The following is an 18,216-nucleotide window of genomic DNA, read 5'->3' as shown; positions in this document are numbered from 1 at the left end:
TAATGCACTAAGCTCAGAGACGATGTCCTGCCCATGCAAAGAGAGACATCACATTAGTGAGTAATAACTCCTCTCATAACACACTACTCAGAGCCAACCTGCTAAACCTGTTCTTCTGCCCTGGCTTCCTTCTGCTTTCAAAACCTGTTGCTCTAATAGCTTTAGCTTAATAAAGAAGTTCAAAGGACAACACATTCTCCAGGCCCCGGGACTTTAGCCTTTTCTATTCTTAGCTGTAAAATCTTTGTTTACCACAAGGGAGGCAAAACATTCACTGAAGAACTCATGAATCATTATTTCCTTCTCACTTGCCAAGGATAGATAGTGTCTACTGCCACCTGGTAGCTACCAGGTAGACAAGGTAATTATGGTTTTTTTTTTTTTTTTTTTTTTTTTTTTGGACACCATCTCATGTATACTGGATTGGCTTTAATATTTTATTTATTTATTTATTCATTTATTTATGTGTATGGATGTTTTGTCTGCATGTATGGCTGAAGAAGGTTTTGGGTTCCCTGTAACTAGCTTTACAGACAGTTTTGAGCTGCTATGTGCGTGCTGAGAAGTGAACCTGGGTTGTTTGGAAGAGCATCCAGTGACCTTAACTGCTGAGTCATCTCTCCAGTCTCTTATTTTGGCTTTTCGAGACAGTTTCAGGATGTAACTTTCACCTTTGGTTGACCTGGAACTTCCCATGTAAACCGGGCTTGTCAAAAAATTGAGGCAATCCTCCTGCTTCTGCCCTGAGTGCTGGGATTACAGGGGTGTTACCACACCAGGCATTACATTCTGTAGCTTTAGGATTGGGGAAGAATATGGGAGATTGAGGGAAGGGTCTAGGTCATTAAGGAACTAGTACACACTCAAGTTATCTGAAGGAGAAAATGGAGATCTCTGCCTTGACATTGCGGACTGGCCGAGCTTATGATACCTTTTCTGTAATTCTTTCTTTCTTTCTTTTTTTTTTTTTTTTTTTTTTTTTTTTGGTTTTTTGAGACAGGGTTTCTCTGCAGCTTTTTTAGAGCCTGTCCTGGAACTAGCTCTTGTAGACCAGGTTGGCCTCGAACTCACAGAGATCCGTCTGCCTCTGCATCCCGAGTGCTGGGATTAAAGGCGTGCGCCACCACCGCCCGGCTGTAATTCTTTCTTGTTTTCGTTTTTTTGTTTTTTATTTTTTGTTTCTTGTGTTTTTCGAGACAGGGTTTCTCTGTAGCTTTGGAGCCTGACCTGGAACTAGCTCTTGTCGATCAGGATGGCCTCGAAACTCACAGAGATCCACCTGCCTCTGCCTCCTGAGTGCTGGCATTAAAGGCGTGCGCCACCACCACCTGGACTTTCTGTATTTTTGGCAGCAGTATGACTCCAAGTTTTGGGCATGCCTCCCTTATTCTCTGGAGCTCAAGCGAAAAAACAGTCCAAGATGTAGCTGAAGAGGTCGACTGTGAGTTCGGCCCGACCCTTAGTGGCATGGCACTGCTATCAGCTTCTTCCTAAGGAATAACTACCACTGAAGGTGGCCTAGTGTGCAGGCGTTGCACTAAACACTGTGCAAGCTTTATAAAGAATTTTGTTTAAATTTATTATTTTGATAATATTATTATTATGTATGAGTATTTGAATTACATGTATGTAAGTGCACCACGTGTGTACCTGGTGTGGGCATGATCAGAAAAGGTTGTCAGATCCCCTGGGACTTGAGCTACAGATGCGTGTGAGCCACTATGTTGATACTGGAATCAAACCTGGCTCCTCTGCTAGAGCAACAAATGCTCTTAGCCATCAGGCTGACTCTCCAACCTGTATGAGCATAAAGTTGTTCTTCTTCAAATCCCACAAGAATTATTACCTGTACTTTTCAGACAAGGAAGTGAAGGCTTAGAGAAAGGAGCACAGCGAGGAAGCAGCGAGACGTAGCACAAATCTAATTGGTCTTAGTAATAAAAACCTGGAGTCAGATATTAAGAGGTGAAAGCTGAAAGATCAGAGAAGCAGAGCAGCCAGCAACTAGTCCTTACCCCTCTGAAATCCTCAAATCAAATGGGATGTCCTGTCTCTCCCATACCTCTAACTCACAGACATCCGCCTGCCCCTGCCTCCCAAGTGCTGGGATTAAAGGCGTGCGCCACTACCCGCCTGCCCAACCATGCTTATTAAAGTAAAATCCGGCCTGGAGGGATGGCACAACCATTAAAGGCTAGCTCACAACCAAAAATATAAAGTGAAATCCAAAATCTCTGTCTCATGTCAGAAGAGCCACCTGATATGAGATAGAAGAAAAACAAATATTTAAGGACTATTATATTGCCACCAATCTCATAATTCTTTGGTTTCATACTGATTCTTTAACAGCATTTCTTAAGCAATAAATTTTATAAGATATATATATATATATCTTAAACTTTTTGTCATGATAGTAATGATCATATAGAATATTAACTAATTCTAGAAAAAGGTTTCATCTACTTTTCTGTACATGATTTTGGGTTTGAGTCTCCGTTTTGTGCACTGGCCCTTGAGCACGCCTAACAGCGACCTTTGAAGTCTCCCCAAGGAAGGTAGGATCCCACAGTGACGATTCCTCCAGGACTATGATAACACCACTAAGCTGCTGAAAAACACACCACCTAAAGATTGGCTTTGGATTACAAACTGCTCAGACAATTTCAAGGTGGCCAGCTGGGGTGATCCAGCCTCACAGACTACTCCAGCCAGGACTTGAGACAAGCCCTGCACTTCCCCATTATGCAGAGACTGGGAAATGCCCAATGACACAGCTCCTTCTCCTGGGACTTGACAATTAGCCCAAAATTTTCTTTTCAGGATTCCCTAAAGATGCCATCGCTCCCAGACAGCAGGAAGTAAATTTAAGAATATGACGTCCATATTCCCAAGAAGTGGGGTGGGCATTTTTTGATCGTTCATGGATTATGAATATTTGTCATTGTTTAGGGGATGGTTATAAGTTGTTATTGGTTGCAGTCAGGACAAAAGTTGAACAAAAGAGATTAGATTCAGAGTTCTTGTTTTGAAAAAAAAAGGGGGGGGATACAGATATGATAGGATAAAAGGGTAGATTATTGATTCTACTTTTAAAAAGCAACTACTAGTTTTAAATATTTTACATTGGATTGGACTTTTGTATATTGTATACAAATTTTGTATACTGATACAAATCTAAGATTAATATTGTTTTTTTTTTTTTTTTGGTTGTTCGAAACAGAGTTTCTCTGTAGCTTTGGAGCCTGTCCTGGAACTAGCTCTTGTAGACCAGGCTGGTCTCGAACTCACAGAGATCCGCCTGCCTCTGCCTCCCGAGTGCTGGGATTAAAGGCGTGCGCCACCATCGCCCGGCTTAAGATTAATATTGTTAAAACATACTGTACATACATTTCTAATCCTGTTCAAGGTATTTAAGCTTATTTAACAATGAAATGCAAATTTCTAGTTCTTGAAAGTTATTATTACCAACTGTTTAGGATAATAAAGAATTCCAGGTTAGTAATTAGTCACCTATTACAATTAAACTTGTAGTCATATTATCTATGTTTTCAAGGTCAAACAGAGATATATTTTAGACATACAGGTCATCTTCAAACACCACAGAAATCTACAGAATATGACATCTAAGATGTTTTAATAACATAGGTTCTTTTTTATGACCATGAGACATGTCTTCTCCTGGCAGCACCAATCTACTTCAGAGAAGATAATGGGCATTGAAGAAACTCCACATGGAGTTCACTTTCTTTGTGGCAAAAGTAAGACACTGGGCAAGAAAATGCCCTTGCCTGGACTACTGACAGTATGCTTTCTTAATTGGACAAGCAGGACATAAAAGAGGGTGACTTTCAAATCTTGTCAAGACGAGGTGAGACAGTCCTTCAAAATCCTGCTGCATAGAAAAGTCTGTTGGTTATGCTAGGCCTGTAGGCTGAAGATGGATGACCCAGCGTTGCAGAGGAGCCTTGGGTGACTGTCCAGGCAGCCAGTCGCTTCTGCCATGTCTCACAGTTTTTGCAAGTTGCTTGCTCGCACTTCCTGCTTACTCAGTTAATATTATTTCCTTCTCAGGTCTCTGAGGGAGCTGAAGACTAGATAGTTATAGTTTTCCTTGTTTTCAAGACTCAGAAATGAAATCCACTAACGAAGTGCAAAGTGTATAAGGTTGATGGCTATCAAAAGATAGTTTTGGATGGTAATGCAAGTTGCGATAGAAAGTAAATTAGGTACAAGACTTTGGACTCACCAGGATAGGATAGATATGGAGTATTTTCTCTGAATTTGTCAAATGCAATAGATTAGATATTATTGGTGTACTTATTGCCTGTATATATTGTACATAGTTAATGTATATAGTCTTTCTTTTATTAGCTATAACCTTTTTAAATTAGACAAAAGGGGAAATATAATGACATTTTGTTCATGCTCTAATAAATACAGCTTGCCTGAAGTTCAGAGTGCAAACCTAGCCACACTAATCAGCTGTACAAGCCAGGTAGTGGTGGCACACACCTTTAATCCCTGCAGCCTCCATAGTTAACCATAGAGGCCAGGCACTGGTGGTGCACGCCTTTAACCCCACCACTAGAGAGAAATATAAGGCCGGACAAAACAGGAACTTGCTCTTTCAGTATGAAGATTTCATAGAGGTAAGATCTTTCTAGTGGCTTGTCTGCTTTGCTTTTCTGATCTTCAGCTTGAACCCCAATATCTGTCTCTGGGTTTTTATTATTCGTGCTAGAGTGAGACAGTTTTAAAACTAGGAACTCTAGATTGGATGATGGCATACACCTTTAATCCTAGCACTCGGGAAGCAGGGGCAGGTGGATCTTGAGTTGGAGGCCAGACTGGTCTACAGAGTGAGTTCCAGGACATCCAAGGCTACACAGAGAAATCCTATCTTTTAAAACTAAAAACCAAACCAACCAACCAAAGGAGCAACAACAACAAAGCCTGTGCACTCTAAAGCGACATATTTCACAGCCATGAGTTTTTTCCTGCATGAGTACTACATGCATGCCTGTTGCGTGTGGAAGACAGAGAGAGCGTTGGAGCCCCTGGAGCTAGAGTTTCTGATGGTTGTATGCCACTATGTGGTTCTGGAAATAGAACTCAGGTCCTCTAGAAGAGTAGCTAGTGCTCTTAACCAACCTGAGTCATCTTTCCAGCAAGGGATGGTAATGTAACGCAGCTCACTTTTGGTCCTTGGAAAATTTATTAATTTTTCAGTGGTGGTCTTCCAAGTTTCCTCCGTCTTCTTTAAAGTCGAACTCCCCTCTTCCCTGATTTGTAGTGGCATTTCGTTTGTATTTTAATAAATAAAGCTTGCCTGAGTTCAGAGCCACACTGATCAACTTTACAGACCAGGCAGTGCTGACACACAATTTAATCCCAGTAGCCACGCTAGTTTGCCGTAGAAACCGGCGGTAGTGGTGTACGCTTTTAATCCCAGTACTAGGGAGAAATACGAAAACGGGAGGAGACAGCTCGCACACACAGTCTCGTTCTGGGATTCCTGGAGACAAGATCACCATTTTGGGCTGAGACAGAGGTAAGAGCCAGTGGGTGGATGTTTTGTTTTACTGACCTTTAGGTTGAACCCCAATTTCTGTCTCTGGGTTTTTATTAGTCGTGCTATATTGCTTCATTTACCCAAGCATAGGACTTTGTTTTTATCTATTTCACTTTTCTGATAATCAGGTCTCTGAGAATTAGAACGTCTACCTGCTTTGTTTCTACTGTTTTCCCAGAACTTCCAGCAGAGCAGGGAACGCAGGAGAGTATCTGCCTTTCGGAACCTGTTGTTGAAAGAATGAAGCTCTGTGCTCCGGAGAGCGAATAACCAATCAGGCGTAAGTGGGCGTGGATTGACCCTCATAGGCACCCATAGCACACTTCCTGACCGTCCTCCGCAAAGCCGATCTCCTAAGCGGAAGGCCCGTCGTCGCTCTTCCGTCCGCCGACCGAGTCGGCGCGGTCTGTGTGCGTCATTTCCCGGCGGCGCGGAAGCGGGTAGCCAACGGCCTGCGGAGCAACATGCCTAAGTGAGTGTGGGGCTGAGGCTGGCGGATTGCGGTGGTGGGTCGGGTCTTCGTGAGCGCGGCGGGCGCTGGTTCGTGTGCTTGGAGGGGAAGGCGAGCGCCCTGGTGAGATCCGGTGGGAAACGAGGCGCTCTTGTCCCCTTCCGAGTGGGCTCTGCCCCTCCCCTCGCGGCCCCGATCCTGTCTGAATGCTTTGTTTGACGCCTTACGTCTGAGTTTGAGGGTGTTTGGCTTGTTTGGACACCTGCTAAGGGTTGTCATATTCTTTTGTCTTTTCAGGTTTTATTGTGACTACTGTGATACGTATCTTACCCATGATTCTGTAAGTGGCCCGCCTTTTCGTAGTCTTAAAACGGCTCGTATGCAATTTAAGATTTTTCTTTCTTTAAATTTATCTAGGTCCATGTATGTGCTTTCCAGCCTGCTGGGAATTACCACTACTGTTCTTTGCAAGTAACTGGGAAGCGTGTTTTTTATTAACACCATTCCAGTGTTTGTAATGTGAAGGTAATTGCAGAATGATAAAGCGTTAACAGGCTTGAGGATGAAAACATTTACAGATGGATTTGCTTGTAATCTCAGTACTTGAGAGGCTGAACCAGGAAGATGATGAATTCCAGGCTAGCCTAGGGTACATACCGAGGCCTTGTCAGATAACTTTCCCCAAAACCCATAAGTGTGCTCCTACAACTCATATATTTGATTATATCATTTTATTGAAAATTTTATTAGAATCGCCAGGCAGTGGTGGCACACACATGCCTTTTAAACTAGACCTCGGGAGGCAGAAGAAAGTGGATCTATGGGAGTTCAAGGCTAGCCTGGTCTACAGAGTGAGTTCCAGTTACACAGAGAAACTCTGTCTCGAAAAACAAACCAATTTTTTTTTTTTTTTTTTTTTTTTACTAAAATGGAAAGAAATGTCTTCATTTGTGGAACTGCAGCTCCACTCTCTGCTTCTGTGGGAACTCTGTTAACCGTATGTCAGCAGCAGTTATGACTGCAGGAAGCTAATGGAGTGCAGTCCAGGGTGGACTGCTGTCGGTCATTCAGAAGGCCCCGGCATGAATAACAGCAGCACAGCTAGCTGTGTTTAGTGGCTCATGCCTGTTTCCCATCATTTGGGAGCCTGAGATGGAGTCTTGTGAATTTAAGGCAAGGGTGTGAGATCCTATCTCCAAAAGCCAAACCAAAACAAGCCCTTTAGCAACAATAAAATTTGGTGTTATGGTTTTAATAGTTTCTCTGAGTGAAGATTATTTATTTGACAGGGTCTCATATAACCCTGGTGGCCTTGAACTTATGTAGCGCAGGCTATCCAGCTGTTCCTGATCCCTGGGTGCTGGAATTAAGGGCACACGTCACTACAACCAGCTTAAAGTTCTGTGTTCTCGTAACAGTGTTGCTTAAGTGATTGAAGCTGCTATTTTCCAGTGTAGAGGCCTAAGGGCATTAAAATAGACTATGATTTAGACCAGCAGCACGCACACTTTTTCTAAATAGCAAATTGTGATTTAAATTTGTAAATATGGAATCTTTTTAATGTGCAAGTCCATCCTTGTAGAGAAAGCCTTAGACAGTAGGTAAACATGTATTCCATTTGTTGGGGCGGATGTGGAACCCAGTGGTAGCTCAGCTGGCTAGAATGCAGAAGCTCTGAGTTCTGATCCTAGTACTGAGTGGAGTGGAGGAAAGGACCTGTGTCTGTGTTCTAGTGCCCAAGAGCAAGTGATTGACTCATAGCCACATGTGCCGGCCTCCTCTAGGTAATACGTCTAGCAAAGATGTATACTCAGGGCAGTGTTTGTCAAAGCCTCTTCAGCATCTTAGCCAGCCTACCAATGCAGAGGTAAAGCTTTTCAGCTTTCTTATTTAGGGATTTTGTTTCTGTGTCTGATGTGAGCTTTTTGTCTACAGCCCTCTGTGAGGAAGACGCACTGCAGCGGTCGGAAGCACAAGGAGAACGTGAAAGACTACTACCAGAAGTGGATGGAGGAGCAGGCCCAGAGCCTGATTGACAAGACAAGTACGGCCGGCCTCTGTCTCCACGATGGAGCGGTCCCTTCCTTTCCATCCCGGCTCTTTCCGTGTGATACGGGGGGCTGTTTGCCTAAGCTGAACGAGCAGAGTGGAAGGAGGTCACTTACTTCCCAGGACTATAGGAACACCTAATATCCATCCAAGAACAGTCATGTGCAGGCTGGTCAGGCTGGGAGGTGGCTAGAGAAGATGGAGTTGCCTCTGATTTTCCTGTTAATGGCAACAAGATTTTGTAGCACATTTATGTGAACCTATATTTGAAAAGTTGCAATCCACTACTTTTTCTTTTAAAGCTTTATTTATTTTTATGCACATTGCTCTTTTTCCTGTGTGTTTATCGGTGTGACGATGTCAGTTCCCCTGGAACTGGAGTTGCGGACAGTTATGAGCTGCTGTGTCAGTGTTGGGAATTGAACCCACATCCTCTGGAAGAGCAGCCAGTGTTCTTAACCTCGGAGCTCTCTCCAGTCCCTGCAATCCACAATTTTGAGATTTTTTTCCATAATTGGAAAACATAAGAGTGGGTTTAACAGACTTTATTTTGGCTTTCATATTTGTAGCTCTGGCAAAAAAAAATTAATCAAAGTTGGGTGTAATGGCTCATGCCTTTAATTCCAACACTTGGGAAACAGAGGCTGGCCTAGTCTATAAAGTGAGCTCCATTACAGCCAGGGTTGCAAAGAGAAACCCTGTCTGGAAAATGGAAAAGAAAAAGAGTTTGTTATTTAGACCAGGCTAGCTATGAACTCACCAGATTCTGCCTGCCTCCTCCTCCTGAGTGCTGGAACTAAAGGAAGTTGTCTCCATGCCTGGCCTCTGCTCTTCCCACCCTTGATCTTATTCCCTTGAGACAAGATCCTTCATCGAACCTGAAGCTTACCATTTCAGCCAGGCTGCCTGGCCAGTGAGCTGGAATCTGATTTTGTCTGTTCCTTATACAGGGGTTTTAGGCATACTTGGCTGTGCCTGGCTTTAACTGGATTCCAGGAACTTGAACTTGGGTATGCCTAAGCAACAACTGTTACACACTGAACCATCTCTCTAGCCTTGTTTGGGTATTTTGGAACTGCTGGCAATCCTCTCTTCTTGGATTAGACGTGATAATTCTAGTAATGCCCTCATGCTCAGCTAAGTAGACTTTTGGGATAGGGAGGCAGACTGTCAGAAACACGCTTTGTGATGTCTGTAGTTAGGTTGGTAGGAGTTTGCTGCTCGCTCTGCACTCCTTACAGCCTGTTGTCCTGTATAGGATGTGGGCAGTGCTGTCCTAACTGTAAGCCCTACAGGGAAAATCTCTGGAGCAACACAGGCTCTAGTCATGGTCTGGCCTACGCTGCATTGGTAGGTGGAATGGATGGACTACGGCTGTCTCTGACTTAGGCTTTAGCTTCCTGAGAGTGTGGCTCGTTTGTTTATTTTGGATGGTTTCTTCCTTTTGTTTTTTGGGCTCTTTTGTTTTGGTTCTTTGTTTGGAGACAGGATTTCTTTGTGTAGCCTTTGCTGTCATGGAACGAGCTCTGTAGACCAGGCTAGCTTTAAACTCTTGAGCCTTGTGCCATCACCTCTCCAGTGCTGGCCTGATACCTGATAGAGTTTTGCCACTGTACTATTTGACTCTAATCAAGTCATGTAGGTATTTTCCATTTCCTTTTGTGTGTGTGTGTGTGTTTGTTTTTGTTTTTGTTTGAGACAAGGTTTCTCTATAGCTTTGGTACCTGTCCTGGAACTAGCTCTTGTAGACCAGGTTGGCCTAAACTCAAAGAGATCCACCTGTCTCTGCTTCCTGAGTGCTGGGATTAAAGGCATGCACCACCAACTCCCAGCTCGTTCGTTCTCTCTTTTTTGTTTGTTTGTTTTTTTGTTTTTCGAGACAGGGTTTCTCTGTAGCTTTCGCGCCTGTCCTGGAACTAGCTCTTGTAGACCAGGCTGGCCTCAAACTCACAAAGATCCTCCTGCCTCTGCCTCCTGAGTGCTGTGATTAAAGGCCTGTGCCACCACCACAGCCTGGCTCGTTCTTTCTTTTGTTGTTGTTTTATGTTTTATTTTTGACACAGGATTTCTTTGTAGACCAGACTGGCCTCAAATTCACAGAGTGCTAGGATTAAAGGTGTGTGCCACTACTGCCTGGACTAGATAGTTTCCATTTTTTTCTGTTCTTCCTTTTGCCTCTGTGGTCTAATTGTGGTACTCTCCTTCAATGCAGTCTCTTGATTTTAGATATTTGTTTCTTCCTCATCTGGTTCAGTACTTCTGTTTCAGAAGAGGGAAGCAAGGAATGGACATTGTTTTTAACTCAGGAGGGGAAGAGACTTGTTCTAAAACCTGGCCTTAGGCCACGGATTGTGCATTTTTCAAATAAAACTAATGGCTTGAATTAGGTATAAACTAAAATTTATAAATGTAAAGACTTACCTCATTTTATTGCCTGTGTTGATCTCAGACTCCTGTGCTCAAGTCCTCCAACTGCGTCTCTTGAATGCTGGGTTACAGGTGTGCACTAGCATGCCTGGTAGTGCAGTTATTTTACCTATTGAAGAGTACAAATAGCTATTAAATGATTAAATTATAAGAAAACTTTGAGTACCTGAATTAGTAAACTGTTCATTGCAGTTGTAACAGTTGAGTATCTCAATGGTTTAAAACTGTTTTGCCATATGGAGTAATTTTAGAATAGAGTTCATTTCAAAGAAAGAAGGTAGTTACTTTAGTAAATGAGTTGCTGCATTTAACACATCATTTTTTGTTTTCTTTATCTTAAGCGGCTGCATTTCAACAAGGAAAGATACCTCCAGCTCCATTCTCTGCTCCTCCTCCTGCAGGGGCCATGATCCCACCTCCCCCCAGTCTCCGTAAGTTTGGAACTCTGTGTTAAAGTGTGCAACTGCTCAGATTATCCTTTGATTAGTAGCTTGTCACATAGTTGGCTTCCAGAACTTGTTGACTAACTAGGTATTGACAGAATTTCAGTCCCACAGCTGTTTAGTCCCAATGAAATATACAGAGGCTTGGATCAGTTATAAACTGTTTGGCCTATTAGCTCAGGCTTATTATTAGCTAGCTGTTACAACTTAAATTAACACATAATTTTTGTCTATGCTTAGTCACATGGCTTGGTACATTTTCTCAGTGTAGCATTCTCATCTTGCTTCCTTTGCCTCTGGCTGATGACTGTGTCTCTGCCTCTCCTCTTCCCAGAGTTCTCCTAGTTTGGTTGCCCCGCCTATACTTCCTACTTGACTACTGACCAATGTTTTATTAAACCAATACAAGTGACAAATCTTTAGCGTTTACAAGAGCATTATCCCACAGCATAGCACTAGTTGAGGAAAAGAGCTATAACCGTATAATTTTGTCTTGTGGGAGTGTGAAAGTGTGTGTGTAGTCTTCACATAGAGACTAGTGGCCAACCTTGGAGTTACCCTCCTTGTGGTTTTGGTGTTTTATTGTATGTGTATACTGTGGCATATGTGTAGATTTCAGAGGAAGGCTTGGAGGGCTGAGTCCTTACTTGTTCCTTTGTGGATTGAGAAAAACAGCAGCTTGTGTGTGCCCTTACCCACTCAGCCATCTTCCTGGCCTTTAATTTCCGAGACAGTTTCTCTCTGGGATCTAGGGCATGACAGTTAGGCAAGTGTGCTGGCCAGTGAGCCCAAGGACCCAGGTGTCCTTGCTTCCTCAGTGCTGGGTCCCAACTGCACACGCCCTACTTGACTTTTCCTTGTGACTGAACTCAGTTGTCTTTTTTTTGTTTGTTTGTTTGTTTTCATTTTTTGTTTGCCAAGGATTTCTTTGAGTAGCCCTGGCTGTCTGTAGACTAGGAAGTCTTCAAACTCAGATCTCCCTGCCTCTGCCTTTGGAGTGCTGGATTAAAAGCAGTGCCCAGCTTTGAACTCAGTTCTTAATGCCTACATGGAAAGTACTTTTTGGACTAAAATTATCTACCCGGCTTCTAGTGATAAAAATTCTAAAATAGTTTTGAAGTTAATAATTCTTTTTGTTTAGTTCCTGGGAGGCCAAGCCTTTGTTGTTGTTGTTGTTTTGGTTTTTCGAGACAGGGTTTCTCTGTGGCTTTGGAGCCTGTCCTGGAACTAGCTCTGTAGACCAGGATGGCCTCGAACTCAAAGAGATCCACCTGCTTCTGCCTCCTCAAGCGTGCACCACCACTGCCCGGCGAAATTAAATTCTTTATTGGTATGAACACAACACTAGAAGACCTAAATAACTGATAAACTCGGTCTTCCCAATTCCTTTCTTCCTTTGCTTTCCTTTCCTTTCCTTCCTTTCTTTCTTTCTTTCTTTTTTTTTTTTTAAAGATATGTTTACTTATTCATTATGTATACAGGATTCCTCCTGCACATATGCTTGCTGGCCAGAAGAGGGCACGAGATCTCATTACAGAAGGTTGTGAGCCACCATGTGGTTTGCTGGGAACTCAAAACCTCTGGAAGAGCAGCCACTGCTCTTAGCCTCTGAGCTACCTCACCAGCCCTATTTTTTATTTTATTTTATTTTTTTTATTTATTTTTTCCCCAATTTCTAATGTACCTATATAGTCAGATTTTTGTTTTTGTCACAGCTCACAAATGACATGGAGACTTCTTAATTATGAAAGCTTGGCCTTAGCTTTGTCCTGTTTCACTAGCTCTTATAACTTAAATTGATGTACTTCTATTAATCTATTTTCTGTCTGGTACCGCATATCCTGTTTCCTCCATGTCTCTTCTTGTTTCTCTCATGGGCCTAGATTCCTCTTCCTCCCTCTCTGTCCAGATGTCCTGCCTATACCTCCTGCCTAGCTAGTGGCTGTTCAGCTCTCTCAGACCTGCTTTTTAATTACAAAGTACAAGTTATGGAATGCTCTCTCTGTGAGTCCCCTGCTGGAATAAGAAACTGCAGGGGGTTGGTTTAAGAGTTAGGACTAGCTGTGCGAGCCTCTTGGTTTCATTCAGAGAGGAAGTGTCCGCGTGCAGACCTGCCTTAACCACAGCCTCCATTGTCTGTTTTAGCGGGGCCCCCTCGCCCTGGCATGATGCCCGCACCCCACATGGGAGGCCCTCCCATGATGCCGATGATGGGTCCTCCTCCTCCTGGGATGATGCCCGTGGGACCTGGTGAGTTGGAATGGGTTACCTTTTAGTTGTGCGGTGGGTTCTAGTTCTGTATTACGGGGCATTCTTTGTTAGCTGTAAGTTTTGTAACATTGAATTTGGTCAGTATTTTTAATGTAGGAACCCATAAAAAAACTTAGGTCAAATACTTTCTGTTTTGGTTGCCAGAGATTGAACTCAGTGCCTTGATGTGCTTACGAGCTCTACCACTTAACCTCAGCCACAAAAATTCTATTTATAGTTTTTTTTTTTTTTTTTTTTTTTTTTTGCCAGAGCCTGGAAGTGCACCCAGGGCCTTGCAGGTTTTTAATTTTTTTTTTTTTTTGTTTTTTTTTTTTTGTTTTTCGAGACAGGGTTTCTCTGCGGCTTTAGAGCCTGTCCTGGAGCTAGCTCTTGTAGACCAGGCTGGTCTCGAACTCACAGAGATCCGCCTGCCTCTGCCTACCAAGTGCGGGATTAAAGGCGTGCCCGCCCGGCAAGGTTTTTAAATACAAAAAGGAATTTTCTCTTAGCACCCGCACACCATTGCATGTGTGGAGATTGAAGGGCAGTTAGTGCTGGTTCTTTCCTGCCACCTTTGGCTTCGGATCTGCATGCAAGCTCTGCTGCCTGCCTAGCCAGCTTGCCCACACCCTAATTCGGCAGAGTGGTGTTTTAAGATGAAGTCTTATAATGTATCCTTGGCTAATTTTGAACTTTCAGTGATCAGCCTGCTTCTGCCTCCCCAGTGCTCACCTCAGCTGGAATTTCAGTTTCAAGTGGCTGGAGACTGCAGTATAATCTGTGGCTGGAGATTGCAGTATAATCTGCTCCTGAAGTCTTCCTTACTGGAGAGGAAATGGTGTTCTGGGCATCTATCCTAGAGCCTTCCAGCTTTCTCAGACAGGGTTTCTCAGTGTAGTCCTGGCTGTCCTGGAACTCACTTTGTAGACCAGGCTGGCCTCGAACTCAGAGATCTGCCTGCCTCTGTCTCCCGAGTGCTGGGATTAAAGGTGTGCACCACCACTGTCTGGCAAGTTCTCACACATTTTATTTGTTGCAGAATGCTTAAAATTGTCTAATTGCAGCAATAACAGTGAGACGGTTTGAAAACAGACGAGCGGTGCCGCCAGCTCAGCTGGACAAACCGGGCACAGCGGTGGGACGAAAGCAGCTTTTTCACCAGGAGCGTTGGTGTGGAAGTTAGAGGGATGTTTTGAGAACAGATTACGGGCATAGGAACTCAAAACACAGCCAGGTGGTTTAGATGGAGTTACTATTTGTTTAATATTTCTGAGACAGAGTCTCATATAAACTGGGCTGCCTGGAACTCACTGAGATCTCTACTTGCCCCTACCTCCTAAATGCTGGAATTAAAGATACATGCCATCGTGAATTGCTTGTTCTCTAAGCCAGTGCCACAAAATAAAATACCAAGTAAGTTTAAAGATGTTGGCAACCAGGAAAGAGTGAGCCATTGAAAGAAATCCCGCTGGGCATGGTGGCACATGCCTATATAATCCTTCTTGAGTGATCCTAATTACTCAAGAGAATATTTTGAGACACACACAGTAGGCAATGTTTCTTTAAAACTAACACATAAAAACAAATGAGAGAGAAAGGGAAAGAAGGCTCCCAGAACTGGGCTCTCATGGGGTCTGAAGACGTGGGTGATGATCACACCCGATTTACTACCCTGATTATGCTCCAAGACTTCATAGTAAAAATGCAATGATCCTACAACTTCTATATGAAATTCCATTGTTGGCAAATCTGAATTAAATTCACTGTGGATAGCAAAGAGGACAAATATTCAGGTGCTCAGTCTCCTGCAAACACCTATGTACAGATTGCCGAGTGTGAATGTGCTGGTGGACCCTGTGGACTGCAGAGTACACACTCCGTGCCACCACTGACTCTGCTCTCACAGCGTCTGCACCTGCCGTATTACCATTTCACACACGGTACCGTGAATGCGGCTGCGCGCGCTCACATGCTCAAGGACGCAGTATATCAGTGCCCTCCTGTAGTGGGGAAAAGGGAGTATGTTGAATTTTTGAAAAATACTTTTACTCTTGTAACCCAGGATCTCCTTGAACTCAGGAGCCCTTTCTCCTCAGAGTGCTGATATTACAGGCTTGCACCCCACATCCAGCTTCAAATATGGTTATAGCTTGAGTTACTTATATCACACGCCTTTAATCAAGATCAGTTAAACAATTATGGGATACCAGGATGCATCTGTAATTTCTGTGTACCCCATACCCAATTTATTATTTTATTTCCTTTTTGTGATAAAGGCTTTCTTTGTAACCCTGACTGGCCTCAAACTTGCCTTTGCTACGCAAATTCTGAGATTACAGGCAACCCCCTCTGTGCTTCCAAAACTTGATATTTATAGCCAGGCAGTGGTGGTGCACCCCTTTAATCCAAGCACTCAGAAGGCAGGCAGGCAGATCTCTGTGAGTTCGAAGTCAGCCTGGTCTACAGAGTGAATTCCAGGACAGCAAGAGCTGTAACACAGAGAAACTCTTGTTTGAAAAACAACAAACAAAAGTTTATTTATAAAGAATTCATAGAGCACAACAGTTATAGAGCATAGTAGGAAAATGAATATTCCTGAGCCCAGCCTCCAGATGACGCGTGGACAGTGAGTGTTTCCTCCCTCTGACTGCTGTCCCTTCCTCCCTGGCACAGAGATCTTCGTTCATATTTGACACACATACAGAACTGATTAATAGTTCCCGAATTGCATTTGGAAAATGAAATTCTGTGTATTCTATTTGATATAATTCATGATTGCCTTTTATTTTTCATGATTTGAGCTAAATGCTACTGTCAGGTTTTCATCCTGGGTTTGATCACCTTCCCATAGTTCCCAGAAGTCACTTATTGGTGAGACTGCCCTCTTTTCCAGGACATGGAGGAGACAGCTCCCGTCACATGGTGTGGTGGAGATAATCGGCTAAAATAGCTGAGTAGTACAGGTGCGGTGGTGACGCCGTTAATCTCAGCGGCTTGGGAGGCAGAGGCAGGGGGATCTCTGAGTTGAAGGCAGCCAGGGCTGTATAATAGAGAGACCCTGTCTCAACCCAAAATAACAAGAGCAACAAAAGTAAAAACCAAACAAGCACACTGAGCAAAGCAGAACTCGAGTCCCTGGGTCTATTTATAGCCACTGCCGTCATAGACCAGCTTCCCAGACCTTCTGCGCTCACGTCTTCATCTTTCTTTGATGTCCTAAGTAACTTAAAAGTTAATGGATTTCTTGCACTTTTTCTGTTATATGTCTTTTTCTAGTATTTTTCCGGGTCTACTACTTAGTTTTTTGTTTTGTTTTGTTTTTTGGTTTCTTGAGACAGGATTTCTCTGTGTAGCCCTGACTGTCATGGAACTCTCTGTAAACTGACTGGCTTCAAACTCAGATCCTTTGCTCCTGAGTGCTGGGATTAATTGAAGGTGTTTAGTTGAAGTCCCCTGAATGTTGTTTCTCATCCCTTTCCCCTTTGTTTGTTCTGCAGCTCCTGGAATGAGGCCGCCCATGGGTGGCCACATGCCCATGATGCCCGGGCCTCCAATGATGAGACCTCCTGCTCGCCCTATGATGGTGCCCACACGGCCTGGCATGACTCGGCCAGACAGATAAGAGCGGAAAGGCTCTTTTTCGTTTTGTATTTCTTGTTCTGTTTCAGCAGTTGATCACGGTGCTGAGCCTGGGTGTTTTCTAGCTGTGTGACAAGCAAGGCTTCCCCTTTCCTAACAATAGTTTGGAGGGGAGAAGTGGGATTAGAAAAAGTGCAGCGCTCACTTACATTGTGAAATGGGAAAATAAAACTGTCAGCTGTTTGCGTTAAGAGCGTGGCCCTTTTCCTTCCTTTTCTGTTCTGTGTTGTAAAGGAGGTGAAGCCAGCTGTGTTCTGCTAGCTTGTTCTCCAGCATGTCTCATGTGTGAGATTCTTCAGTGATGGTGAGTCCCTGTTCTTGCCTGTCTATGTCTGGTTACACTTCCTCATTGTAGGACTTTGGAGCGTTTTCTTTTTGTATTCTCAGATAGGATTTATTTCTTTTTCTTTTGAGACAGGGTTTCGAAACTCTGTGTAGTCCTGGCTGTTCCCTGAAATTGCTCTGTAGATAAGGCTGACCTTGAACTCAGATCTTCCTGCCTCTGCTGCCTGTGCTGAGATTAAAGGGGTGTGCCACTACTGGCTGGCTTTTATCTATCTGATTTTAAGATGTCTTTTTTAAATTTTTTTTAAAAGATTTACTTATTTATTTTTTATGTATGTGGTGTTCGGCCTACACATATCCCTGCATGCCAGAAGAGGGCACCAGATCCCATTATAGATGGTTATGAGCCACCATGTGGTTGCTGGGAATTAAACTCAGGACCTCTGAAAGAACAGTCAGTGCTCTTAACCTCTGAGCCATCTCTCCAGCCCTAAGACATATTTTTCAAGTGACTCAAGCGCCTTCCTCACTGTAGTGGAGGATGATGTTGACATCACCATGCCTGGCTCAGGTAGGATCTTAGAAAGCCCAGGCTAGCCTCGATGCTAGCATTATGGGTGCGTACTACCATTCCTGGCTTGGGCATCAATACATTTTAAAAAATTTTTTCCTGGTGGTGGTTTTGCACGCCTTTAATCCCAGCACTTGGGAGTCAGAGGCAGGTGGATCTCTGTGAGTTTGAGGCCATCGTCGTTTACAGAGTGTGTTCAGGCTTCTAAAGCCGCACTGAGATCCGCCTGCCTCTGCTGCCTGTGCTGGGATCGAAGGTGTGCACCACCACACCGGGCTACATAGTGGATTTAAAAGAGAAAGAGATGCTGTGTGTACTGACAGAAAAAGCCCAGATATGCTTGGTTCTGTGCCTTGATTCATGTAAATAACAAGCCATCTAGAGTATATATCAGAACAGCCATATCTGATAGGAATGGCAAAACTTACAAAGCCAGTACAGCCACTTGACAAAGATCCCCCTAAGTTTATCGGCGTGATGTCCACCGTGCCACCTTTGGTTTCGTCTCCACCTGCTGTGTACTTGGGGG

At 43.6% G+C, this 18,216-nt stretch overlaps 1 protein-coding gene across 2 annotated transcripts; it reads left to right on the top strand.

The window, feature by feature from the left end:
- Positions 1-5,891: 5,891 nt before the first annotated feature.
- Snrpc (small nuclear ribonucleoprotein polypeptide C) lies at positions 5,892-17,022 on the top strand. Of its 2 annotated transcripts, XM_042055787.1 has the most exons (7): positions 5,892-6,044; positions 6,321-6,363; positions 7,959-8,067; positions 10,841-10,930; positions 13,088-13,192; positions 16,086-16,155; positions 16,690-16,821. In XM_042055787.1, the coding sequence occupies exons 1-6, from the start codon at positions 6,037-6,039 to the stop codon at positions 16,127-16,129; spliced, it is 399 nt and encodes a 132-aa protein (XP_041911721.1). In that variant the 5' UTR covers positions 5,892-6,036; the 3' UTR covers positions 16,130-16,155; positions 16,690-16,821. The 2 variants fall into 2 exon arrangements, with proteins under 2 accessions (XP_041911721.1, XP_038199929.1); XM_038344001.1 differs by lacking the exon at positions 16,086-16,155 and having other exon boundaries at positions 5,898-6,044; positions 16,690-17,022.
- The last annotated feature ends 1,194 nt before the right edge of the window (positions 17,023-18,216 follow it).

Source organism: Arvicola amphibius, chromosome 9 (genome assembly GCF_903992535.2).
Source record: "Arvicola amphibius chromosome 9, mArvAmp1.2, whole genome shotgun sequence".
In the NCBI taxonomy this organism is placed as follows: Eukaryota; Metazoa; Chordata; class Mammalia; order Rodentia; family Cricetidae; genus Arvicola; species Arvicola amphibius.
The sequence above is the reverse complement of the archived record's forward strand: the minus strand, read 5'-3'. Positions and strand labels throughout refer to the sequence as shown.

Coding starts and splice junctions, on each gene's coding strand:
- Snrpc (XM_038344001.1), top strand. Junction 8,068..10,840: donor GAGCCTGATTGACAAGACAA/GTACGGCCGGCC, acceptor CTTTATCTTAAG/CGGCTGCATTTCAACAAGGA. Junction 13,193..16,689: donor GATGATGCCCGTGGGACCTG/GTGAGTTGGAAT, acceptor TTTGTTCTGCAG/CTCCTGGAATGAGGCCGCCC.